Source organism: Mustela nivalis (assembly GCF_964662115.1).
Source record: "Mustela nivalis genome assembly, chromosome: 4".
NCBI classification, from domain to species: domain Eukaryota; kingdom Metazoa; phylum Chordata; class Mammalia; order Carnivora; family Mustelidae; genus Mustela; species Mustela nivalis.
This window is the reverse complement of record NC_139023.1, coordinates 66,993,599-67,019,736: the sequence shown is the minus strand read 5'-3', so window position 1 is coordinate 67,019,736 and position 26,138 is coordinate 66,993,599. Positions and strand designations below refer to the sequence as shown.

At 53.5% G+C, this 26,138-nt stretch overlaps 1 protein-coding gene across 2 annotated transcripts in view; it reads right to left on the bottom strand.

The window, feature by feature from the left end:
* Nucleotides 1–2,272: 2,272 nt before the first annotated feature.
* The window catches only part of LETM1 (leucine zipper and EF-hand containing transmembrane protein 1), a 37,892-nt gene continuing 14,026 nt past the window's right edge, over nt 2,273–26,138 (bottom strand). The window contains exons 4-14 of one of the 2 annotated variants that reach the window (XM_082727082.1): nt 20,963–21,106; nt 20,217–20,354; nt 19,314–19,517; nt 12,403–12,522; nt 10,671–10,802; nt 10,264–10,407; nt 9,519–9,653; nt 6,412–6,546; nt 4,889–5,079; nt 3,799–3,937; nt 2,273–2,582 (exon numbers count right to left, since the gene is read on the bottom strand). In XM_082727082.1, the coding sequence (XP_082583208.1) occupies nt 2,433–2,582; nt 3,799–3,937; nt 4,889–5,079; nt 6,412–6,546; nt 9,519–9,653; nt 10,264–10,407; nt 10,671–10,802; nt 12,403–12,522; nt 19,314–19,517; nt 20,217–20,354; nt 20,963–21,106 (1,632 nt within the window). In that variant the 3' untranslated portion in view covers nt 2,273–2,432. The remainder of the gene's footprint in view (nt 2,583–3,798; nt 3,938–4,888; nt 5,080–6,411; nt 6,547–9,518; nt 9,654–10,263; nt 10,408–10,670; nt 10,803–12,402; nt 12,523–19,313; nt 19,518–20,216; nt 20,355–20,962; nt 21,107–26,138) is intronic. The other variant, XM_082727083.1, reaches the window with a different exon arrangement.

Here is a 26,138-nt window from a genome sequence, read left to right as displayed (position 1 = left end):
GATGGCTTCCACCTTGACTTCTGATGTGTCACACAGTTCAAAAATCCTACTTGGAGCTATTAGAGGAACATTAACTTAGCATTTTAATAAAAACACTATTTCTAAAAAAAGACATTTATACATAGCTGGAGGGTGGGGTGGTGGTGGTTCTCAGGTACAGCCCGCCCAGGGCCGCATTGTGAGAACCACCGCCTGGAGGTTATTCTTTAAAAATTACAAAGTGCCCTTCATCTTTTAAAAAGTCTGGATTTCAATATTCCAAAAGGGATCTAGAAGCCACACACTATTTTCCCGAATCCCAACTACAAGAGCGGGTGTTTAAAACGTGGAGGATGAAGCCCGTGCTAAGAACTCCTGCTTCCTTCTCAAGGGGTGTGGACACCGCAGGCCCCTCCGGAGGCGACACAGGAAGGTCGAGGGAGCCACCCCTGCAAGCCGCACTGTGCAGAATGGCTTTCTAGACTTACCGGTGCTGTGCCTGCACCGGGACCCAACACTCTGCTGCAGCTAACAGCTCAGGACAGGAACATTCCCCGCATTGAGGGGGGCCTACCGCAGGACCATTGCCACTGGGGCCAATGCCGGAGGGGCCCCTGGCCCTCGGCAAGCCTGGCAGCATCAGGGCGGTGTTTGAAGCGGCAAGTGTCTCCCCTGGAAGACGCAGACAGCAGGGGGCGCAGCGAAGGGGCTGGCCGTGGTGGTGACCACACCTTGGGGCTACTCAGGACGCCAGGCCTCCGTGGCGAGGGTGTAAACGGGATTTGGGCACAGCTGATTTGGGCACAGCCAAAGAACTGCTTGCTAGAAAGACAGCCACCGTTCGCAGGGCCCACGAGCGACCCAAGCTCGTGTACCCACTTCCTACAGCTCAATATCATACCACTAAAGGAAGTGTAAGGTAATTCATAAATAGTTTAATTAAGCATCTAGAATATATATACTTCTTTCTCAAATAATCGAAATAAAAACCCTTTAGAACCCAACTGTTACTTTACAAAGGTTTACATTTGAGAATACAGAATTTTATTCCTATTTTGTCAAGTTTCCTTTTTAATGGCTGAGTAAAACATTTCAAGTAATTTGGAAGCCATCCTTCCTGGGCCCTCATGCTCCTGTCCTGGCTCACCTGGCCACTCTGTTTCTAGGTCTTCCAAGCCTATGCCTGCATTCCCCCAAGAAAACATTCTTGCCCATAACAGACCTGGTGTCTGAAGGACAGGTCTGACGGAGCTGAGACCACAGCCCCAGCCCCCATAGAGCACCCCTACCTAAGCTGCCAGGGGTGCTGAGGTGGCCAGACATCAAGCCCATGGATGCTGCCCCACTCCAGCTGTGGGGTGCATCAGGCGAGCCTGACATCCCAAAGCCTGAGTGCTGGGCTGGCCCCCCTCCAGGGGTGCCGCCTTTCTGAAAGCCCCTCAGGATGCCCTACCCCGGGAGCAGGAGCGCAGCCACCGGCCGATGGGTCCGGAAAGGCTGAGAGCGGTGCTACAGCAGGCGTGTATGCCCAGAGCGCCCCTCACCATCCCTGAACGCTCAGCACGATCCACTCGGTCACCCACGGGGAGACTCTCTGAAAGCCACGACACCATGATCAGTCGAGTAGAAAGCCTTACTTTCTAAGGGCTTCACGAGCATCTCTCCCAGCATAACTCTCACGCACTGTTACAGGGCGGGCGCACAGTGGTGTGCAAACATCCGGTCAGCTGGTTAAGGGTTAGGGCCATGCCAGAGGTTAAACCAAGCAAGAGCTGACATCACAGGAGGCCTGCACAAGGCACCACATCCCTGTCGCAGATCTGTGCTTGTCCAGAGGCCACAGTATCCCAGTTGTGCCAGAGACGACTCTGGAAATGTGCAGGAATCACTGCTACGTAGGCTGCCGGTCAGGACTCCAGGTCCGCAGATAATAGGCATGTCTTCTCTTGAGCCATCATGGTGGGCTGCGCTTCTGTCCTCCCCATCTGTATGCCTCAAGCTCCAAAGGCATGGGGCGTCCACAGAGCAGACCCTTTCTCCTCCTGGGACAGTTACCAGCAGGGTACAGTGCACGCTGGAAGGGAGGCACCTTCCTGCCCTGGACCCACCTCCGGAACCAGGAAGCCTGTGTAGAGCCATGACTCCCCGGCCATCGGTGGGCTATACATGTCGCCACCATGGCTGGGGCCACAGCAGCATCGTGCCACTCTGTGAATCCAGACATGATTCCCTGGAAGGGTTTGGGATTCCAGACTGAATGAATCTTCATGGAATGATGAAAATTAAAAATTACTTGATTATGGAAGTTTCTGATTTATTCCAGACAAAATATTAGGTTTGTCATTAAGAATCACCTCAAAGACTTCACTAGCACAGCAGGGCCCGACAACTGGCGCTGCAGGACGGAGGCCAATGCGGGAGGGGCCCCAAGGTGCCCGGGACGGGGGCAGGCCCTAATTCTTCACTTCCGCGGCCTCCTTCTCAGCCTTCTCCTTGGCTTTCTCCTTCTCCTCCACCTTCTCCTCCTTTTCCAACATGGCCACGATCTCGGCCACCTGGCTGGTGGAGATGTGGATGTCCTCTTTATCCACCAGCTCGATCACCTATGCACACGAGAAAGGGACGAGGGGCTCAGGGGTGACCCTGCCCCCACGCAGTGCCTTCCCAGCAAAGCATGCAGGGGAGGTGGAGCCCAGCTCCTCCATCCCAGCAAGAGGACCACGGGGGTCCTTCTGCTGCCTTGGTTCTGCAGTACCAGACCCTTATCCACTCCTGGAGGCCAACAGGCTCCAAAACCCGAGGCCAGGTTAAAGCAATGAGGCAGGGGCACCTGGGTGGCTCAGGGATTAAGCATCTGCCTTCAAATCAGGATCTGATCCTGGGGTCTTGGGATCAAGTCCCATGCTGGGGTCCCTCCTCAGTGGGGCCCGTGCTTCTCTCTCTGCTCATCCCCATTTGTGCATTGTCAGATGAATAATACAATCTTTCTTTTTTTCTTTAAATAGTAAAATATTTTTAAAAAGCTATGAGGGGCTCAGAGAGCAGGAGACACAGGCTCTGTGAGGATACAGGGGTGGGGGAAGGAGTGCGGGGGTGGCACTATGAGGCCGCAGGGTCAGGGCATGCCCTAAACAGAGACTCCTCAGGAATCTCTCATCCCCGTGGTTCTGGGTGTGCAGGGTGAGAGCATCTGAGTTGCCATCCACAGCATGGAAGGGGCCCCAAGGAAGGGGCAGCTGGTGTGGGCACAGGCCTCCCAGCCTCTGCTGCTGCCAAAGTGAAGCCATCAGCATGTGCTCCTGGTAACACCTGGTCCTTCAAGAGGACCCAGTCAATTAGCAGCTATGCTTGGTGAACCTGGGGATAACAACTAACCAGCTAGAGACCAGAAGCCGTGCGAACAGCCAGGAGGAGAGTGCGCCCTCCGTGGAGTCCCTCTCATCAAGATGGAATCCCATTCCCAGTCTCCTGAGCTGCCCAACTCCTGGCCCCAGGGACCCCAGTGCTTCGCTCAGCCCCCCTCAGGGTTCAGGCAGCACCTGCTGAACTCTGGCCCGGAGGGAAGCCTGACACATTCCCTCCCTCTGAGTCTGCCCTAAACAACCTACAGCTACAGCACTCTCCTGACTGTGCCACAGCCCCACCAGAGGACACAAGAGGCTTAGTGTCCAGTCAAAATGCAGACGGGCTGCTCTAGGTGCACATCCTGACTAAGCCAAGGGTTTAGAGTGAGGACAGAGATGGGGTACATGTGGAAAATATCTCCCCCAGACCCAGCCATTGGCTGGGCCAGGCAGCCCTGACTTGGTCCCAACTCACCTTGACAAGGTCATCGATGTTGATCTTGCCATCCTTGTTTTCATCCAGCGCAGAGGCCAAGCTGATGAGCTTGTTTTCTGGAATGTGCTTGATCTGCTTCATGGCACTGATGAGCTCAGCGATGCTGATGACAGTCTCCCTGGGGGTTGTGGGGGACACAGCCTGCCTGTGGCACAGCCACACCCACAGCCCCACCAGGCCTCCTAAGGGTTAGCCTTAACCCAGGCAACCCTCCCTCCAGAGCTCCTCAGCCCCTGCCTTTGGGAATTCCCACCCAACTTGGACATAAACCCAGAATTCTTCCTTTGGTCCCAGGTCTCCCTGGGCGCTGCCCCCCAGGAAGCCTTTCCACTGCTGAGGACAGAGCCTCATGGTTCCTGGGCAGTGGTCCTCAGGCCTATGTGTGTAGTGGCCTGGGGGGCAGGGGCCGAGTATGGCTGTGCTGCCCTGTCCGAGGAGGTCAGGTGGGCTGAAACAATGACACAGCCCAGCAGGTCAACTCAGGAAGGGCACGGATCTTGCCTGGGGGTGAAGGCCCCCCAACCTGGGGACAGCAGGAAGTCTGCAGCCAGCTCTCCTTCCCTCTTAGAGATGCGGGCACTCAGAGCACAGTGCCCGGCCCATAGGAGCAGTGGTTAGCAGCCTGACAGCTCCTCACTCACACGATGACCTCCAGAGTGGCGACAACACTGAGTGCCTGTGTGTAGGGGGCTTCAGGAAGAAAGGTGGCAGGGGATGGTCCAAGGGAGCTGTATCCTAGGCACATTCTGGAAGGACCAGCTTGATGGCAGTCTGGGGACAGATGTGGCCTATAGTGCCTGGAGAGTAAGGGCTGGGGGCGGGGAATAGTGGTCCTGGTATTGGCCAAAGTGTGCCTGTGTGTATGTGTGCGTGTTCATGTGTACATGTGTGTGCATGTGTGAGCAGAAGAGAGGACCCCAAGATCTCCTTCAGTAAAACAGTGACAAGTGGAGATGGAGGTGGGGCTAGGCTTCTGGCTGGAACCATGGGGTGAAAGCTCAGGGCTTGGACACCCAGGCCAACAAATGCAACTTCAGCTCCCAGTGCCCAGCATCGGGGCCACGCTCACCCTGCGGGCGGCTGCTCAGCCGTGGGACCCAGCCGGCCAGCCTCTGGGCTCGCCTCCAGCTGTGAGAGCAGGCTATCGATCTGCCCAATCATCTGCTGCACCCTCTTCGTCAGCCTCTTGCTGGCTTTCGACTCCTCTACATAGATTTCTTCACCAGTCTTCGAAAGCTCCTTCTGGATCTCTTGCAAATCCTAACAAAATTATGGAGTCATAAGATTGTCTTTAAAAAAAAAAAAAAAAAAAAATAGGGGCGCCTGGGTGGCTCAGTGGGTTGAGCCTCTACCTTTGGCTCGGGTCATGATCTCAGGGTCCTGGGATCGAGCCCCACATCGGGCTCTCCGCTCAGCGGGGAGCCTGCTTCCTCCTCTCTTTGCCTGCCTCTCTGCCTACTTGTGATCTCTGTCTGTCAAATAAATAAATAAAATCCTTAAAAATAAATAAATAAATAAAATAAAAAGGACCCACACAACTCTGTTTATCTCGTAAAAGTAGTTAAATTAACCCAAAGGTAATAAATTCCAGGTTGCAAATGGAGCTGCACAATCGTGTCTGCACCTTCCGTACAAATCACTTGTTTTTGCAAACTCAAATATGGTCTGTGTTGCAAAGAAAATAGTATCTGTGTGAAGCTCAACTTTCTTTATATTTGTTAAAAGAATAAATAGATGGATGAAAAAATTGGGGAATAGAAGATGCCTTCTTAAATCCCAAGTCATGACCGTCCTCATAAGCAGACACTACAGGGAAGGATGGAATGTGGGGCTGGGAATGAGGCGAAGGGCTCAGCATTTCTGGTGAACCCCGGATTTCCAACAGAGAACCACTGCATCAACAGGCCTGCCATGAACATGGCTGATTATTTTCACCAATCTCAAAACTAGTCATCTTTTCCCAATGGATCTATGAAAACATAGCTCTTTCATGAAGTAGGCTCCACAGCTCAAATGGGGCTTAAGCTCACGATCCTGAGATGGAATCACACACCCAACTGAGCCAGCTGGGTACCCTGAAACAGCGCTTTCAAATCAGATTTGGAAGTAACATTTATAAAACAGACAGGTTTTCCTTTAAAAAACAAACAGGGTACCTGGGTAGCTCAGTAGATTAAGCCTCTGCCTTTGGCTCAGGTCATGATCCCAGGGTCCTGGGATTGAGCCCCACATTGGGCTCTTTGCTCAGCAGGGAGCCTGCTCCCCCACCCACCCCTCCCTACCTGCCTCTCTGCCTACTTGTGATCTCTGTCCAATAAATAAATAAAAAATCTCAAAACAACAACAACAACAAATAAATCAGTAAATGAAAAAAGTTAGTGTGTAAGAAAGAAATGTCTACCAGGGAAACATGACTGCAATGAGGATTTCATTTATCAAGAGACCAGACTGTTGGTCTGGTCCCTTCATGGGCCTATGGACTGCCAGGGTAAGCAGCCCATGCCAGGAGCAGAGTCCGGGCACTCAGCTGCACAGAGACCATCGGCTGCCCCAGAAGGGGGCCAAGGACATCCCCAGGACACTGCCGCCCACCTCGCTGTAGTCCTGCACGTCCTCCTTGAGCAGCTCCAGCTCTTCCTTCTCCTTGGTCAGGGACGACTTCTGCTCTTTCAGCTTCGAGCAGGCATTGCTGAGTATGTCGATCTCCTCTTTCGTTATTTCCTCTTCCTGCACAGAGGACACATAAGCGCCCTAACAGAAACCCAGCTGGAGGAAAATCATTACTGACCCCCCACCTCCAGAGTACTCAGTGGCTCTTCTGATCACACCGTCTGCTCCTGCCGTGCACGCAGAGGCTAGCAGACACACGCACAGTCCCCGTCCTTGCCCCCATGTGCCCAGATGTGCCTGTGCCACCACGCACGCAAGCCCGGGACACCATCACCAACTGAGAGAGACCTGTCAGCCACCCAAAACCTTTCTGTCCCCAGGCTGGCTCAGAGCTGCCCTCCAGCAGGTCAGACAAACATCATGCATGATGAGCTCATGCATGTAGGACGTCGTCCCCCGCCTCACTGGGAGCCCCCCTCCCCATCTCTGTGTTGTCCTGGGCCTCCAGGGGCCGAACAGCTTCCCAGCCAGAGCACAGACCAAACCTGCTCCTCCACCACAGGCCATCCTAGCTCCTCTCAGTCTGCACACATGTTCTAGAACAAGCCTGCCCACTTCCACACCAAGCCTGTGGGGATGCTGATGGGTCCAGTCATGGGCATCAGTGGCAGAACGGACACCTCACGAGGACCCCAGCACACACAAATGCAGAACACCTGTTGGAAGTAAGGAACCTCAGCGGCACCTCAGCATTCGGCGGTACAGCGCAGCTGCGATACTGTCACACTCAGCCCAGGTGCTCCCTGCAGGGACCGTCCACCATACTGAGACTGCCGGTCGCTTGCTCATCAACGGTCCAGAGAAGCGGCGATCATTTTCGGCTGCTCACACCCTCTGCGGACAGGCAGTTTTGCTCCCCCCTTCCGACTGTGTGCTTTCATTCCTCTCCTCTAACCGTGCCGGCCAGAACCTCGGCACATTGCTCAACGGGGCAGCGAGTGCGGATGCCAGGGACTGAGCGAGCTGCAGCTGTTTCCACAGATGCTCCCCGCTGGGTGAGGGCATTCTCCTCGACTGGCTGGCTGGGAAATTTTTTTTTTTTTTTTTAAATCAGGAACAGATACTGGATTCTGTGAAGTGCTTTTTCTGCATTTATCAAGATGCTCATATGTGGTTTTTCTCTTCATTCTGTCAATACGCTCGTTATACTGACTGTTGTTTTGTATTCCCCGGACAAGCCCCAGGAGATCACGATGTATTAGCCTTTTCACAGAATAGCTGCATGTGATTTGCTAAGAGTTGGTTCAGAACTTGTACGTCTGCGTCCCGAAAGATACGGCTGTGCAGTGCTCTCCCAGCGATCTGGTACTGGCATCAGCCCATCTCAAAAGCTGGAAATGGCCCCCCTCTTTGGCTTTCTGCGAATACTCTGTGGAGCACTGAAGGATCTCCCCAGAAACTTGGCCTGTGAAGCCACATGGATCTGGCTTTCCCTAGGCTTTCAGCCACAAGCTCATTGTCCTTACCTGAGGGAAAACTAATCAGGCTCTCTGTGCAGCCCCAGCAGACGGCGAGGACAGGTAAAACCTACAAGGTCACACTGCAAATGGGGACGGAGGCACTTGCTTTTCTCACTCCTTACAGTAACTTTCCAGGGAACAAAGGCTTGTAGCTGTCAGTTTTGTAAAGGTTTGTGCTTCTTGCTAAGAAATCCTCACCAAACCTCAGTTCTTCTGACCGGTCTAACTGCCCTTTCACAGTTAGAAAGGGGATGCATCTGTTTCCATGAAGACAGTCACTGTCCCAGCTCTATTTAATGACAAGTGCCCCTTCTTCCCGAACTGCATTCCATGGGCCCAGCAGGGCTCCATCTCTGCTCAACTGTCATGTTCCAGCCTTCCATCCCCTTAAAAATGACCCTGACCCCTCCCTGAGTCATCCTTTGAGCCCAGCTTGGTCCCAGATTCCTGGGACCCTCTTCCTCCCAACCTCCTCGATGTGTCCTTACCAGCACATCTGTTTCCAGAATGGCCCTGGCCTCCCACCTCGCAGGCCTGTCTCACTCACCTTCCTCCACCCAAACACATGGCCTCTGAGGACCACAGACCATCTTAGGCAGCTGCACCAGCTCAGATCTGCTACCCCGAGTCTTCTTGCAACAGTAGTCTAGATCCTCCCTGAGACCAGCTCTCCCTGCTGCCTGCTGCAGTGGGGCCTTCCTTCTCCACGGGCCTGGAGAAGGCTGGCGTTCCCCCACCTCCCGGCAGCTCCACCCTGAGACACCCACAGGGGAGCTTTTCCTTCCAGGTCTGCCCCACAACTGCTCCTACTGAGCCACGGATGACCTCACCCTCCCCATTAGGGGTCTGTCTTCATGCCTCCCCCACCCAGCCCTCAATGCTCCTGATGAGGCCCACCCTCCCCTGGACACATTTCCCCCCATGTAGACATGCTGGGAGCACAAGTGGTCCCTTTACAACCTCGTCTCTCCTCCGGCCTTCGAACGTGGAGGCCACCGTGTCCCGGCCCCTCTGGGACCTCACTTGAACTCCCCCCATCCCCCACCAACACGAATCTGCGGCCCTGGTCTCTCTCGTACTCCAGCTGCCAAACCAACATTGCCGTCTGTCTGCAGAGACTTCCCATACCCGACATCTAGCAGTTCCAGACAGAAGGGGTCCTACGTGGGAAGTGGGCTACCACCTGGACAGTCAGACCCCCTAGAAAGCAGTATCCTGCTAGGGTGCCCAGCACATCAGGCTGGGTGGGGATCATAACAGCTCCCCCTCCTTCCCACTGTGCAGCCACTGGGAGGACAGAGGGTCCAGGGGCCCAAGCACTGGGCACCTCCACCTTCCAGCCACTCAGGCCCAGAGTTGGGAGCATAGCTTGCCATTCGCACAGCAACCTGGGCCTCCTGAGAACATCTCCAAGCTGTGGCCTCCCCCCTTACACCCCCACGACCGTCTGTTGTCACCCTGAGCCAGGCCACGGTGCCTCTGGAGCCCCCGCCCCACAAGCCAGCCCCCTCTTCACCCTCCTGTTGGGCTCCAACATGGCCTGCCTTCCAGGCCTGCATGCACGGTTACCTTCAAGCCTTCTAGGACAGGGGCCGTGTCCTTCAGGGCCTCTGATGGCAGGGTAGCCTCAGGCACTCCGGGCTGCAGCTCGGCCGCAGGTCTCCCAGGGGCAGCCTCTGCCGCCACTTCCGGCTCCACTTCCTTCTGAAATGCAAGGCCACTGCCAGCTCAGCACTGAATGGCACCCCAGCTGCTGTCCTGGAGCATCGGCGCCAACACAGACCGAGGGCGCGTTGTCAACAGGCCGGCCGCGTGCCGGTGGAGGTTTTCACGAAAGCCTGGCAGCCAGCGTTGGGGGGTGGGTGTGTCTCCCACAAGGTGTCCCCGCCAGGCTCTGATGGGCACATTCCACGACTCATGCAGCTGTGCATGGGCACTCGCCAGGTCCATGGAGGCCCCTGTCTAACATGGTACCAGCACCTACGTCCATCCTCAGTCTTTCCCTGACAAGTGCACGAAGCTGCCCCATGGCCTCCAGAGCAAACACACCCACTGCCCGGGCCGGTGGGCACCGTGCTGCCCCTCTGCCCATTGGTGGAGCCGGCCACACTGGGCGCTGGCACCTGGGCCACTGGAGAGCCAGCCAATCCCATCCCCTGGGCACTCCAGGGAGAAGACAGGAGATGGGACCCTCTCAATGTGGTTCCACAAACAGCTTCTAGAAAAGCTGGAGCAGATGGCCTGTAGCCTGTCCCAATGCTCCGTGTGGCTCCCGCGCTACCCAGGCAGGCACAGGGACCCGGCAGTCACTTACCGCCGCGTCGGGGCGCCGCTGCAGCTCCTTCTCCAAGTGTTCACGCCGGATGGCCGCCTCCTCTTGCAGTGTGGCCTCCAGTTTGGCCTTGTTGTCCACCTGCTCACCCTCCACTTCGGCCACCTTGACCTGGGCCTCCTTCGCCTGCACAAAGGGGAGACTATGAGGGGGTGTCTGTATCCTGAGATGCCCCCACGGCACTCCCAGACCACCTGCACCTAGACTCCCACTTGGGAACCCCATCTGCTGGACATGCTGCAAGGCAGCTGAGGGGCACCTTCTGTGCTGTCACAGGAACCTTCGACATCAGAGTGGACTGATGAGACAGTGTGGGGAGCGTCCCCAGAAGTGAGAGGGCACCCCGCCTTCCAGAGCAAGCCACAGATGCAGTCTCCTGACACACATACCACGATCTCTGGGAGCGTCTGCAGCGTGGACTTGAGCTGGTCGGCGGGTGAGAGGGTGTCCGGGAGGTACATGGCCCGGGACAGGATGAGCAGGGATGTCGGGATCTCCTGGTGCAGGTGCAGCTCCAGCCACTGCAGATGGGGGAAAAGACAGGCTCACCTGCTGGCCGCTTCCCACCAGCCTCTCCTGGGACCTGGACCCTGGGATCTTCTCTCTTCCGGTTTCATGGCGGAGGGGGACTACAGTAGATGGACTCACTAGCTCACTCAAGGAAGGGCTCCCCAAAAACAAGACTCCTCAGTTTCTACAAGGCCCACCTACTCCTGCCTCTTACGATCTGATGCCCACCTCAGCCGACCAAGCCTGAGATGCCCCCAGGGTCGTGAACGAGCACTAGCAGCCTGGCCGCTAGGCTCAGAAAGCATGGAGCGTGGTGACCACACACTCTGTTAATGAACTGCTTCATTTACTAATTTTTTAAGAATTTTTATTTTATTTTTTTAAAGATTTTATTTATTTGACAGAGATCACAAGTAGGCAGAGAGGCAGGCAGAGAGAGAGAGGGGGAAGCAGGCTACCCACTGAGCAGAGCCCAATGTGGGGCTCGAGCCCAGGTCCCTGAGATCATGACCTGAGCCGAAGGTAGAAGCTTTAACCCACTGAGCCACCCAAGCGCCCCTTAATTTTTATTTTACTTTTTTATGAGGTAGGGCAAAGTCCCGACATGGGACTCCATCTCATGACCCTGAGATCACTAGCTGAGGTGTCAGCCGCTCCACCAATGGCGCCACTAGCCGCCCCTAAAGCTCTTCATGTCCAAGCGCCACAGATGCTGCGGGGTCAGCAGCTGTGGTCTCAGAAGGCTCTCAGGGCTCTGCCGGCCCCGTGAGGGCTAGGCACTTTGGGAGGGGTGTTAGAGACAGAAAAACAGCGTTCAAACTGACCAGACCAACACAGGGTTTCCACACAAACTGTACACAGGACAGAAGCTGAGACAAAATGGAGGACCCACGACCAGAGAAACCCACAGACTTGGACTTGCAACAGCGGCCCACAAGCACACGTGGCCAGCTGTACTCAAAGAAAGCTGCCCAGGGAAAACACAGGGGGGCTCAGCCTCTGGGTTAGCTTCCACTAGGTGACCAAATGCTCAAAAGTGCAGGTGCTGAAAGAGGAGAAACAGGTGTGGACACGTCTCTGTCTACACGTGGAGGACAGCCCCCAGACGGAGTCGTCGGGGGTGGAGAGGGGGCGCAGTTGGCACTGACCATGCCATGCATTAGGTCTTCTGATGTGACAGCTCAAGGGCCGTGGATGTTCCCTTCCAACCTCTAACCTATGCAAACTGATGCCAGCTGCAGACCTGGGCTCTGGATGCGGACCAAGGGCCCTCTGAGCTGCAGGAGAAAGCACAGCACAGCCAAAAGAGACGCTCAGGCTGGGCTGGCCTGGATCCTAGTTATGCAGAAGGCCCTGGCCTCATAAGTTATAAGGCAAACTGGGATTTTAAGGGAGGTTAACCGAGTCCTTATCTGTCCACACAGGACCAGAGTGGGACAGTCAGGATGGGAATATCAGCCAGGAGTGAACACACAGGTACGTGAGCACACAACAGAGCCAGGCCACTGCGCACCCTTGTCCAAGTCCAGCCGCCCCTGGAGTTTGGGGGTGTCTTTCCACCACAAGCCCATCTACACTGGCCGGACACAAGCAAGCCCTTCAGCCACATACCTGCTTCAGTTGGTCTCTCAGACGGTCCTCTGTGACCCCGAGGGCCCGCATGCCTCGCGCCCGACATGCTGACTGCAACTCCTTGACATTCAGGCTGTCCACTCCTTCCTCGGCGATCAGCTATAATGGAAAGTCAACTGAGCCCATGCGGAAAGGTCACTCCAGGGTTATGTGTCCCGTCAGATGCGCTCCTGATATGCCTTGCCGAGAGCAAGATGCACCAGAACCACCAGGGCCTCAGCTGGGGGTCTGCAGAGACCAGAACTATCTGACAGAAGGTGGGGATTTGGGAGGCACACAGTGGCCAGGACCCCACCTCTGCCCAAGCCCTGCTCGCCACATTTGACGGCCTCTTCCTCCTCTTCCTCAGGGTTGCCCCAGCTTTCCTCCCCATCTCCCATGGCCCTCCAGCCACAGGGAAGAAAGGATGGAGAGCAAAGTGAAGCCAACCTTTATTTTTTTTTTAATTTTATTTATTTATTTGACAGACAGAGATCATAAGTAGGCAGAGAGGCAGGCAGAGAGAGAGAGGGGGAAACAGACTCCCTGCTGAGCAGAGAGCCCAATGCGGGGCTCGATCCCAGGACCCTGAGACCATGACCCGAGCCGAAGGCAGAGGTTTAACCCACTGAGCCACCCAGGCGCCCCTGATGCCAACCTTTTGAAGAGGTCTCCTGGCCTCAGCCCAACATCATGGGGACCCAAGTGAGAAGAGCGAACCAGAGTCCTCATCCCAGAGGCCCCCTCAGCTGGCCCCTCTCGAGTCCCCCAATGACTGTGAGGCGACAACACCGTGACACACCTTCTCTGAGGTAAGCTTTCCATTCTGAGAGGACTGGAGACCAACACGCAAATGTGACAGCAGGGTTTCTGCCAACACTAAGGCAGCACAGACAATGCTGACAGTCATAGCCTGCATGGCAACACCACACCACCAAGCAGGAAAGCCTCCTGTCCCCAAGAGGACTGTGTGCTTTCACACACTCCCACCTCCTGAACCCCTGGCAACCTTTCCCCTGCTCCTTGTTTCCGGCACACGTGCAGCTTGCCACAACTTCCGGGACATCCAGGAGGACGCGGAACCTGCTCATCTGTAAGCAGACAGCCCTGTGCCGGAGACTGTCCTGCTTTAACTGCTCTCCCACTCACATGCAGCTGGATGTTTTCAGTTTGGAGTTATTAGGAAAAAGCTGAGTCTCTGTTTTCATTTCCCCGTCTTCCCATGGGTTCCACAGTTCATGTGGACTTGTGTCCCATGCCTCTGAATCCATCTCCTTACGAGGCACGCGCAGAGGTCACTCACTGTCCACATCCTCGTCCCAGGCCCCACGACATGTAGGAACCTCAGCCCCCAGATGACCCTTGACCTCTCCCACTCACGATGCACTCATCTCAACGACTCCTCCTTCCAATGGAGAGCCACCTTGCACAGTCCCGTCGTTTCCGCTGTGACCACTGCACTTCATGTAGAAGGTAGACAGAAGGGAAGTCTACTGGGTTTACCTGTGTTTGCTTGCCATGTTCTTTTTTCCTCATGGGCCAGGCCTTCTCCGGTCACAGCTGACCCGTGACCAACATGGGCTTAACTTGTGCAGGTCCACTCACACTTGGGTTTTCTCGACAAAGGACAGCAGTGGAAATGTCCTTTCTCATCCTTACAATTTTAGTAACATTTTTTTTTGTCTAGCTTACTCTATCGTAATACAGCAAACAACACAACACATTACACACAAAAGAGGTCTTTGCCAACTGTTTATGACATCAGTAAGACTTCTGGTCCACAGGAGGCTCTTAGGTAAGTTTTTGGGGGTCAGATGTCACACATTGTGGCCTGGCTATGCCATTTGCCTGCCTACTACCAAGGGACACAGAGGCAGGAGCTCCCTCCAGCTGTGTTTTTAATGGAGTCAAATTCCATTTTGAGCATTTTGTTTTCTTTCTCTGAGAACACAGCCTGAAACACTACAGAGCTGAGGATCATATAAACGATGCATTCGTAAACATCACACAGTTTTACATACATTCACTGTGTGTTTCTGCTGCCTTCTTGGTAATTTACTTCGTAACACATTACCACCACTTGTAAATAACTTCTGTACGGTAACACCACTGCAGTTATGGATAAAGAGACTAATTAAGAAGAAAAGTTACATGCGGATTTTCCCCTGTGTTGGGGGGATGCGGGGTCCAGAGGCCCTAACCCCCACATCATTTAAGTTCGACTATGTCCCTTCTGATTACAGCTCCTCCTCCAGGCTGAGGGCAGACGTGCTGGTGGTGAAGTTCTCTTAATTTTCCTTCTTCTAAGAATGTCAATTCACATGCCTCCCCTTACAGAATATTTTCACTGGGAACAGGATTCTGAGTTGGCAGGGTTTTTTCCAGCAAGTGAACAATATTGTTCCACTTTCTTCCGGCCCCTAGTTTCCACAGAGCACCTTCCCTGTGGGCCAGACACCACTCTAACGCTGCTGTTGAAATCAGTGATCTTTAGTGTTGTTCCATTTGACAATGACTGTCCTCCTGTGGATTTCTTTGGGTTGATCCCACCTCAGGTTCACTCAGCTTCTAAAATTTGTTGATTCAGGTATTTTACTGAATCTGAAGAGTTCAGCTGTTATACCTTTCAGCACTTTCCTGGCTCTGCCCTTCCTCCTCTCTTTCCAGAACTCTGACAAGTATGTGAGATGCTTTCCTTTAGTCCCCACGGGTGGCTGAAGCCCTGCTCATTTTTTTTTAAGATTGTATTTATTCATTTGTGAGAGAGAGAGAGAGAGAAAGCACACAAGCAGGGGAAACGGCAGGGGCAGAGGGAGGAGACTTCCCGCCCAACAGGGAGCCTAACATGGAACTCGATCCTAGGACCCTGATATCATGACCTGAGCCAAAGGCAGTTGCTTAACTGAGTGAGCCACTCTGATGCCCCCGCAATGCTCATTTTTTTCAACTGTTTTCTCAGATGTTCAGATGGGTGATTTCTATTGTTTGATCTTAAAAGTTCACTGGCCCTGTCTTCTGTCCTTTCCCTTTTGCTATATAAGGGACCTATTTTGGATTTTATTTTTTACTTCTAAATTTCCATTTAGTGGGATGCGTGGGTGGCTCAGTTGGTTGAGCATCTGACTCACAGTTTCGTCTTAGGTCATAATTTCGCGGTCATGGGACTGATCCCCACATTGGCCTCCATGCTCAGGGCACAATCTGCTTCAGGTTCTTTTTCCTTCCCCTTCTGCTCCTCCCTGCTCATGCTTGCACTCTAAAATAAAATCTTTATATGAAGAAAGAATTCCATTTGGTTTATCTCCATTTTCTTTGCTAAGACTCTTCTTGAACGTGGCTACGGGACAGCAGCTGCTTCACAACTCTTGTCTGGTGTCTCACGTCTCTGCTGTCTCCATGGGCTGCCTTTTCTCATTCACTCTGAAAGCCTTCAGTTCTTCTTTTCTCTCTCTCTTTTTTTAAGATTTTATTTACTTATTTGACAGAGAGATCACAAGTAGCCAGAGAGGCAGGCAGAGAGAGAAGGGGAAGCAGGCTCCCTGCTGAGCAGAGAGCCTGATGTGGGGCTCGATCCCAGGACCCCAAGATCATGACCTGAGCTGAAGGCAGAGGCTTAACCCACTGAGCCACCCAGGCACCCCCTCCTTTTATGGAAAGATTTTAATCTCTCGCTCTTTTTTAAAGTTCCCTATGGATCCCAGTGTAGGGCTTGAGCTCAGAACCCTGACATCAAGACCTGAGCTGAGATCAGGAGTTGGACAACAGGTGCCCCATGAGGAGTGGTTTTCACTTTAAACCCAGACGTTTTAGGTATCAGATAGGAGACCCTGGATCTTGTCTCGGTATTCAATCTTCGCTGGCCCCCTTAGACACCACTCCGGCACAGGAATGGTGTGTCACATTCTAACCAACTTTGACAGATTTTGCAGTTTGTCTGGCATCTACTGACCAAACCAACAAGCCTACGTGGATTCAGTCTCCCCTGTGGCCTGGCTTTCGAGGGAATGCAAAAATCCTGTTTCAAACCCTCCAACCACAAAGCCCTAGCCACTCCTCCCATGCGAGGACTAAAGGCCAAGCCCCAGGTCCTCCCTCGCTCCTGTTTCCTAGTTCCCAGGTGTGTCAAGGTCTCATCTGGCCCTCAGTGGGGGCTCTGCCTCCATTTCTAGGGCAAATGTGAGTCATAAGCTCCCTTGATGGCTGTCCTCTCTGGGCTAACTCTCGGTTATACCCACAAATGACATCCATGGCACAGCCTGGAATAAGCTAGGTGCCAGCTCATTGTTGCCAGGCCCCCATTCAGCCTCCACTGAGTCCCAGAGGATGCACCTCTGTTTCTGCTGGGTAATGGGGATTCGAGCTCCGGTCTTCCACCAGGGCTCTCCATGCCTCCTGGGCTAGGAGCAGGTAGCCCAGCTGGCTCTGGACACCATGCCAGTGGGATGCAGGGGGAGCCTTGCAGGTAGACGAGGAGGTCCTGGCCCCTGCTCCCTGCTAACACTATGCCCGGGTGAGCAGGGTGGCTCAGCCCCACTGGCCAGCCTTCCTGGACATCATCCTGGCTGTGACATCCTCAAAAAGGTGGAGGTCTCAGCCCTCAGCCAGCAGTACACATGGTGGGGGAGACAGCATCTCCCTTGGGGTCTGGCTGAACTACAGAAGTTACTGCCCCAAGTCCCCTGTCCTTTGAAACAGCTCCTTTCCTCTCCTCTGGCCAGACAGAGCATGCTTCTGTTAGGGTTTTTTTTGTTTACTTTTTTTTCAAAAGATTTTAATTTTAAGTCATCTCTACGCCCCACATGGGGCTCCAACCTGAAGCCCTGAGATCAAGTGTGACACGCTCCAGCGACAGAGCCAGCTGGTGCCCCTGTCACAACTCTGAGGTCTGCACGCATCAGCACCTCTTCATCTCTTCAGCCCTGAGGTACAAAGACCCACCTGGTTGGTCCTGAGGTCTCAGGGTCTTCTCAAACTTCTTGTGTGTTTGTCACTTAACATCAACACCCAGGGGAAAGGAACCCCATTCCACCTTCCCAATGGTGGAAGTCCAGCCGCTATCCTATGTTACAGGACTCTGAGGCACTGAACAGTGGGATGACTTGTCCAAAGTCATAGAGCAAGCAAGTGGGCAGGACTCAACCCCAGGCCACCTACCCTTGAGTTGCCTCTTCCAGATGGGGTGGCAGAGATTAAGGGCAGCCACACCGCATGCTGTCCTACGGCAACACTGTGGGCTCCCCCACAACCACACAGCAGGCTCCCCCGCAGCCACACAGCAGCCACATGGTAGGCTGTCCCACATCCACAAGGCAGCCACAGTGTGGGCTCCTCTGCAGCCACACGGCAGCCACAGCACAGGGCTCTCCCAGTCACATGGCAGCCACAGCGCAGGCCCCCCCAGTCACATGGCAACCATAGTGCAGGCCCCCCCAAGTCACATGGCAGCCACAGCGCGCTCTGCCAGAGTGGATGTCCAGAGCACCCTCCGAGACAATCTGCACCATGCTAAAGAAAGGGTTTCTTTTCAGTCTCATAAAAATGCAGATACTCTGCTACTTCTAGCTACAAGGAGGAGCCAACTATCACCGGACCCACACCCCTGCTGAGAGCGCCTAGAAAAGCCAGATGAAACACACAAATACACACCCGGTGGCATCAGGAAGCTAACACGACAAGGGCTCAGGGACAGCGAGATGATGTGCCTAGAAAGGCCAGGCAACCACGGAGGTGTGGGCCCTCCGTCTGTGAACCCCTGGGGACGTGGAAGCATCTGCTGACTCTTAGTGCAGGCTGAGGTGAGACATCTCACCAAGCTAAGATGACAGCTGGAAACAAAAGGTTGCTTGGTAGACAGGCCTTGAGGGCCGCTGCCCAGGGAGGAGGAAGGTGGGAAAGAACCCTGGTATTAGGCCCTCCAGCTGAGCAGCACACAGGCGAGGAGCTGGGCAGAAACTATTCACAAAGCAGAGGGGCCTCTAGGGCCCTGCTGTGCAGGTGGCACTATAGGGAAGGGCCTCGGTGGGGCTGTAGGATGACCAGCCCTGATCGCAGTTAGTGACCCCCAGGTGACCGGGCCCTCAAGAGACTTGGGTGGGCCCCTCTGGGAGGATGACGGCAACAGCTGGAAGCTCGGAAACTTCGCACGGACATATCTGCGTTCAGGAAAACTAGACACTGCAAATGCACAAGCCTGAAAGATGAAACAAAACAAACGAAGACCTACAATCCAGTTATCAGAATAATCAGACAGGAACTATGATGAGCTATTCAAGAAAGTGGAGCACAAGCGGTCTGGAGCAAAGTCTGAACACCTCCGAGATGTGCCTAGAGAGCTAGGAGGACATCAGACGCCAGACACTGTACAGCAAGCACTGCTGGAGAAAAAGAAGGGTGTTTCAGGAGCTCGTGCCAAAAAAAGTGCACTGGAACCATGGCAGGGCAGCCGCTGGGCTGCGGGCAGGCCAACCATGACACAGTAGTCAGTATAGCCCTGGGAGCAAGCTGGTTGTAGGCCACTCTTTTTATGAAAACTATCCAAGATCTGGAACAAAAATCCATATTAAAAGATATTTATTACAGTGCTGTCTCGGATAGCAAAATATTAGCGAAAGTGATGGTTAATAAATTCTGATGTGTCCACATAACGAAATGTTAGGCAACCACTGCCACTCATCCTTCTAGCAAACACTCAGTGACACGGGCAGGTCTTCTAACATCCTGCCAAGTGACTAGCTGTTGGTGGGATGGTTCCAGAGTGATTCCAGCAGACATGCACATGCTTTCAGTGTGCGCACACAGAGCACGGCGGGGGGCAAATAGCCACGACTGGGGAATGACAGGGCCACCAGAGCTTTAGAGTGAGGACATGGAAGGCGCCAGAAGAGGCAGAGCCGTGACCTCAAGCCACTCACCTTGTCGTCAGCCTTGATGGACCGCAGCCTCATGGTGAGCTGGAAACGCAGAAAGTTGTTGGTGCCAATGGACTGGAGCTCCAGCAGCTTGCACAGGGCCACCAGCTGCGGCCGAGTCAGGTTATCCAGGGTCAGCTCATCCTCAAACAGCTTGGAGAAACGCAGGATCTCCTCATTGCTGGGTCTCTCGCCAGTCTCTCGGATCTGCAGGAGTAATCATGTGGGTGAGCCCTGTGGCGGGGGAGGTGCTCCCCAGTGCCACCCACAGACTTGGACCACAAGCCTCAAGTGAAGAAACAAAGGAGGATAAGGTGAAGAGCCCCAGACCATGCACGCCCTCCCTTGGATCCACCCTGTCATCACACCCCTACTGCGGAGGAGTGCCTGGAAAGCTCCAGGCCCTGAGCACAGCCGGTGCTAGCTCCCTGCAGACGAGGCCTCCAGGCAGCACATGGCTGCCGACCACCCTGCTCCTGCCCAGGCCAGCCAAGCCAAGGCTGCTGACTGGCAAGAGGCTCCCACTGTGGATGTAGCTGGCACCCCCTAGCCTGGCCCTCCAGCAGGTCACTGCTGCAGGGTCTTAGTTCCTCATCTGCCAAACTCTACGTCCCCTGGGGCTGCTGCAAAGTCTGGAGACACCATGGCGAATGTCAGTGAAGTTCAAGTTCTCAGTACAGCAGGCCTGACCTCCCTGAGTACGGGGTCAGGGTGGGGCTCCCAGTCAAACCCCCTATGGCACCAGCCCACACCTGTCTGGGAGACCCACTCTTGCCGTGGGTGGTAGAGCAGAGGGAAGAAAGGAAGTGAGGTGTGCCCCACGTAGGACGGGAGCAGCCCTGAGGCTCTAACCAGCATTCGGGACCGGTGGGCTGAGGCCACCAGGGCCCCGAAGCATCACGGCACCTTCTGGAAAAACACGGAGAAGTCTTTGGTGGCGTTCCCCTTGGCTGCCTTATTCTTCAGGGCCATCTCCTCAATGGTGTCCTGGAGGAACTTGGCCAGCTCCAGCTTGACCCGCAGCTCCTTCTTCAGCCTCTCCTCCTGAGGGTCAAAGAGGGGGTGCTTCACTCCTCTGGCCTGCACCCTGGCACCCCCACGGCTTCCCTGGATCCACCAGTCAGACCAGTTGCTTCCATTCCTCCAATGGAAACCCCAGCACGGAGTTCATGTTACTCCTCAACCCAGCGCCACCCACATTTCCCTGAACAGTACTCACTCCCACCCAGGTGCTATGCATTCTGAGACTTTCTTTTCTAGTTCACAGTTTTAGAAAATATTTGTGTGGCCTCTTACAGCAGGGGTCGGCCAGTGACGCTCTGAAGCTTCATGGGCCGTGTGGCACGAAACCAGTCCCTGGCTGTGGAAGCAGCCGCCGCCAGCCCGGCCTACAGCAGGTTGGCCCTGCCCTCCATGGGGTCTTACCCCCACCAAGAGCCTCAACCCGTGCCCTGAAGAGGTGGGCTAGAGAAACAATATGTGAAACAGGTTTAAAGAGAAGCATCTCTGAAACCCATCCTTGACTCCTCACAGTGCAGCCTGGCTGAGTGAAGGAGACACACAACACCTGAGCATCAGCCACGAACAGTGCAGAGGTCGTAACTGCATCCGTAGCCGCCTTGCCCTGAATTCCCGCCCCTGTGGCCCCTCACCTTGATGGACTGGGTCTCAAACGTAGATGGCAACATGTTGGGGAAGAGCTTCACAGCGACAGGAAGCAGGAACTCCATGAATGGCACCACCACAAAGACCAGGAAGGGGACCAGGCGAAAGAGGTCAGCGCATATCCGGAGAAACTGGGCAAAGGCGGAAGGGATCAGAGGGTGAGGCAACGTCAGTGCTCACACGGCCGTCAGAGGCGTGACCACAGGCACCACCTGCCAGGGATCAGCGAGAGCGTGAAGTTCCAAACAGCTCTACCGATTGCTCCCAAAGCCGGCTCTTCCTCCCGTGTCCAAACCATGGGAAGATAGTCTTCAGAAAGGAGGGGTAGAAGCTTGCTGTAGGAGCTGCCCCATCCCTTTGTGCCCTGCCCACTGGGAGCAGGGGGGTCCTGCTCAGCACAGATGGCCTGGCACAGCCATGGTACTGCCCACGGGCTTGAATGCCATGGGAGAGGAGCAGCAGGCTGATGACCTGCCACTGCTGGCAACAGCAAGGGCCACCAGGGAAGGCTGTGGCCATACTACCCACCCCACCTGAGTGGCAGAAAGAGTGCAGGTTTTGTGTTTCTCCAGATAGCCTGACTTGAGCCTGCACTACACAGCAATGATCAGACAAGCGTCCAAGGGCTTCAACGACAGAAATCAACTACCAATGAAGCCATTAAAGAAACGCACAAACTGAAGTCCCCCGAAACCTGAGAAACCTGAGACGACACTCCCTGCCAGGCCCCCAGGTAGTTCAGCCTTTTCTTCAGTCATGACCAGCCAATGACGGTCTACACTCACAACTCTCCAGCCTCCCAGGAAACAATGGCACCCTGTGCACATATGTGCGCACTTCCACTGTCACGGCCTGCTCTGTGCTTGTGAAGAACAACGTCACTCCTAGAAATGGCTTCATTTTGGCCTTGTCTGACACTTCCGACTGGGCTCCAGGGGTACATCCCCAATGGAGCACGGCTCCCCTAGGGCTGCAACCCCTCCCAGCCGTCAGGAGCCACCAGCCTCTCGATTGTCCTGCATATACGGAGGACACAGCAGAGGCTCTTCTCCCCAGACCAGTCTCTACTCTGAGGGTCACAGAATAGGGACCCCCAACCTGAACCTATCTCATTTACAAACCTCGCACATTCACTTTCCTATTTATTGTCAAAACCAACTCATGGATTCCTCTGTTTTTTCATTTGTTTACAATTCATTACTGTTTTTATTTTTATACTCAAATGGTCCAAAATTAGACCAAGGAAAGACCCTTTCAGTTAAGGTGTTTTTTGACTTCATCCATTAATTTTTTTGTTAGTAGTTCTACTGAGGTTTAATTTGCATTCCACGACATTCACCACTGAGTGTGTCATTAAATGATTTTTGGGTAAATTTACAGATATGGAACATGTTTGTTGTGCCGTAAAGCTCCCCATGTCCGTCTGTAGTCAAGCTCTGTTTCTACCCTTAGCCCAAGGCAAATAGTAAATTGACTCGTTTCTATAAATTTGCTTTATTTGGACATTTCCCATTCAGGGAACAGTACAATATATTCTTTGGCGTCTGACTTCTGTCATTAAGTACATGAACATTTAGGAAATCTGTCCTTCTGGTGACTTCACCCCTTCAGCATTGTGAATGTGGGACACCAGGAAGACTTTGTCCATCCCTGGTGATCTCTGCTTTGCAAATACCACAGAACGGTGCTCACGTGCCTGTGCTGGTTCTCTTCTGCCATCAGCACCACTTCCCTTCCCCACTGTGTCACCTGGAATTTATCTGTGTCCTTACACTTAAGGGGTGTGTCTTGTAGACTGCACAGAGTTGGGTCTTGTTTTTTTATCCAATCTCATAATCTCAACCATTCAATTAATTAAACTGGGAAAAAAAAAAAAAGGAAAACCGTAGGATCATCTAAACAGGTGTAGAGGGGCCTGGGTGGCGCAGTCAGATAAGCAGCTGACTCATGATCTCGGCTCAGGTCGTGATCTCAGGGCCATGAGATCAAGCCCCATGTCCATCTCCACAGTTTGCAAGGAGCGTGCTTGAGATTCTCTCTCCCTCTGCCCATCCCACCTCTCCCAAAACAGAATACTCCATCACAACAAAGAACAGCAGACTTTGGTAAATCTGTAAGACAAGATCAATACATAAAAATCGGTTGTAGCCCTGGGGCGCCTGGGTGGCAGTCGGTTGAGCGTCCAACTCTTGGTTTCGGCTCAGGTCCTGGTCTCAGGGTGGAGAGATGGAGCCCCTCGGGCTCTGCACAGGCGTGGAGTCGGCTTGGGTTTCTCTCTGTGTCCCCCCCACACTCGAGCACATGCATGCTCTTTCTCTCTCAAATAAATAAATCTTTAAAAAGTCAGTTTTACTTCTATATATAGTAGAGCCTTGAACAACACAGAGGCTAGGGGCAGCAAATCTCCCACCCAGTCAAAAATCCATGTATACATTTTGACTCCCCAAAAATGTAACTGCTAGGAGCCTCCTGTTGACAGAAAGTCTCAGTGAGGACAGAGCAGTTGATGAACAAGCATTTTCCAGCATTTCATCTGCTGTATTCTTACAATAAAGCCAGACAAAAGAAAATACTAAGAGAATGATAAAAGAAAGTACATTTGCAGTAGTCCATATATTTTTTATATGTTTAAACATTTATTTAAAAAATCCACGTGGGGCGCCTGGGTGGCTCAGTGGATTAAGCCTCTGCCTTCGGCCCAGGTCATGATCTCAGGGTCCTGGGATCGAGCCCCGCATCGGGCTCTCTGCTCAGCAGGGAGCCTGCTTCTGCCTCTCTCTCTCTCTCTGCCTGCTTGGGATCTCTCTCTCTCTCTCCCTGTGTCAAATAAATAAATAAAATCTTTAAAAAATAAAAATAAAAATAAAAAATCCACGTAAATGGATCTGCACAGTTCAAACTTCTGTTGTTCAAGGGTCAACTGTACTAGCAATCAACAACTAGAAACTGAAATTTCAAGAAGTCCTTTTATCTACAAGAGCCAAAAGATGGAAGCACCCAAGTGTCTGTGGACAGATGGACGAATGGATGGACAGACAGATGGATAAACAAAATGGACACACAATCCATACAATGGAATGTAATCCAGCCTTAAACAGGAAGGACACTCTGACACCTGCCCCCACTGGGATGGACCCCAAGGACACGGTACCGAGTGAAGTGAGCCGGTCGCCAAGAGATGACACTGTGTGACCCACTTACCCGAGGCCCTCAGAGGAGCCAGGTTACAGGGACAGGAAGTAGAGGGTGGGTGTCGGGGGTGGGGAGTTAGTGTTTCGTGAGGGGCAGAATTTCGGTTTGGTGAGATGGAAGAGCTCTGGAGATAAGGGTGGCCCCACTGAGCAGAGAGCCTGATGCGGGGGCTTGATCCCAGGACCCTGGGATCATGACCTGAGCTGAAGGCATAGGCTTAATGACTGAGCCACCCAGGTGTCCCTTTTCCTTACTTTCTGACACAGGTTCATCCCGTAGCACCATTGGTGAGCTCTGTCTCTGAGAAGCCCCAGTTCCCCTTTGTGGACCCATTAGAAGCCAAGGGCTGGGGGCCAAGTGTGCTCACTGCTACTAGGCTGTCATGCCTGCCACACCTGGTCACCAGCTGAAGGGAGCAAGAGGCTGGAACCGGTAAGAGTCTAACAAAGCTGAGAAACTGCGGTAATTCTCGATCACATGTCTGCCATCAATGGCTAGACCAGCAAGTTTGTTAGCCTAAGAGCATTGCCGCATGGTAAACATCAGGGATCCAACAGGCGCCATCTGAAGCCAGCACTTGGCGAGAAGGCTCTGGGAAGAAGAGCCGTGAACACACTGGAGAGGCAGAGAACCAAGCCTGCCCAACAGCCCCCAGCTCCCCAGAGCCCCCAGGAGCCTACAAGCCAGGCCCTAGCTGCACTTCTCCACAGAGAGCTCTGCCAGATATCAGCCGCACGTCGTCCCGGCTAGAAAACCAGGACCCCGGGGCACGGAGAGAGCACGCAGCTACTTCGCCGAGCAAGAACAGAGGCCGAAGACAGCACCATCTCTGCCCGCACAGCTGCTCAACACATGGTCAACAGACACACGCTGTGGCTCTGGACACACACTGCTACCTCATGGTCCCTCCTGCTGACTGCCACTCGGAGTCATTTCTGCGGGTAAGCCAGAGCTCCTGTGACAGAGCCAGAAGCGCTCCTTCCACCAAACACACAGGCCCACAGGGCCGAGAGTCAGAACACAAAACAACTCTCCAGATACTCGTGTCACACAGGAACCCCAGACAGGTCTGTCACTCTCTGTTTAACAAGATAAGCAAGCATTCAATAGCTCCATGACCTAAATTCACATTTCAAATGTACCTCCTGCTTACACAAATTATTCTACAATCTCTTTGCCTTTGTAAACATAACTTAAGAGTCACTTTTCTTTAATTATCACAACTGCCAACGTTCTGTTCAAATTCAAAGTACCTATAGGACCCTAAACCAAAGGAAAATAGCATTGCTCCATAGACCCTCTCCTTAATGCTGGCAATGGACAGACACACCACCTCGGCCAAGCCCATGTCCACACAGGGACCTTACCCTGGGATGTGCTCATCTGCTCCAACTCTGTTTTTTCTTTTCCTTTTTTAAAAGATTTTATTTATTTGACAGAAATCGCAAGTAGGCAGAGAGGCAGGCAAGGGGTGGGAGGAAGCAGGCTCCCCACTAAGCAGAGAGCCTGATGTGGGGTTCAATCCCAGGACCCTGGGATCATGACCTGACCCAAAGGCAGAGGCTTTAACCCACTGAGCCACCCAGGCCAGGCAACCCAACTCTGTTTTTTCTTAAAGTTTCAGTGTCTTCAATGAAATAGCAAACACATGCACCTTTCAAGGATGAATGGGATGGGGGTGGAGCAGAAGGGAATCCGAGAAAGCATTAACGTGTGCACTGTACTTGACACCCAGCGAGCACTAACAGTATGATTCTGGAATACCAGTGCCACTGCTCCTTCTTCCAGTTCTCAACCTGCCCCCACCTAGAACAGCGTCCCAAGGGACACTCTAGCCAGTTAAAATGACCCACATTCTCCATGAAGCTCCTGAGAAGGAGTATAAAATCTGAAGCCAAAGTAATTCTCACACATGACAGCCAGTTCCTAAGATCCTCTGAAGGTCAACTTAAAGGGATTACCCATCGCTGC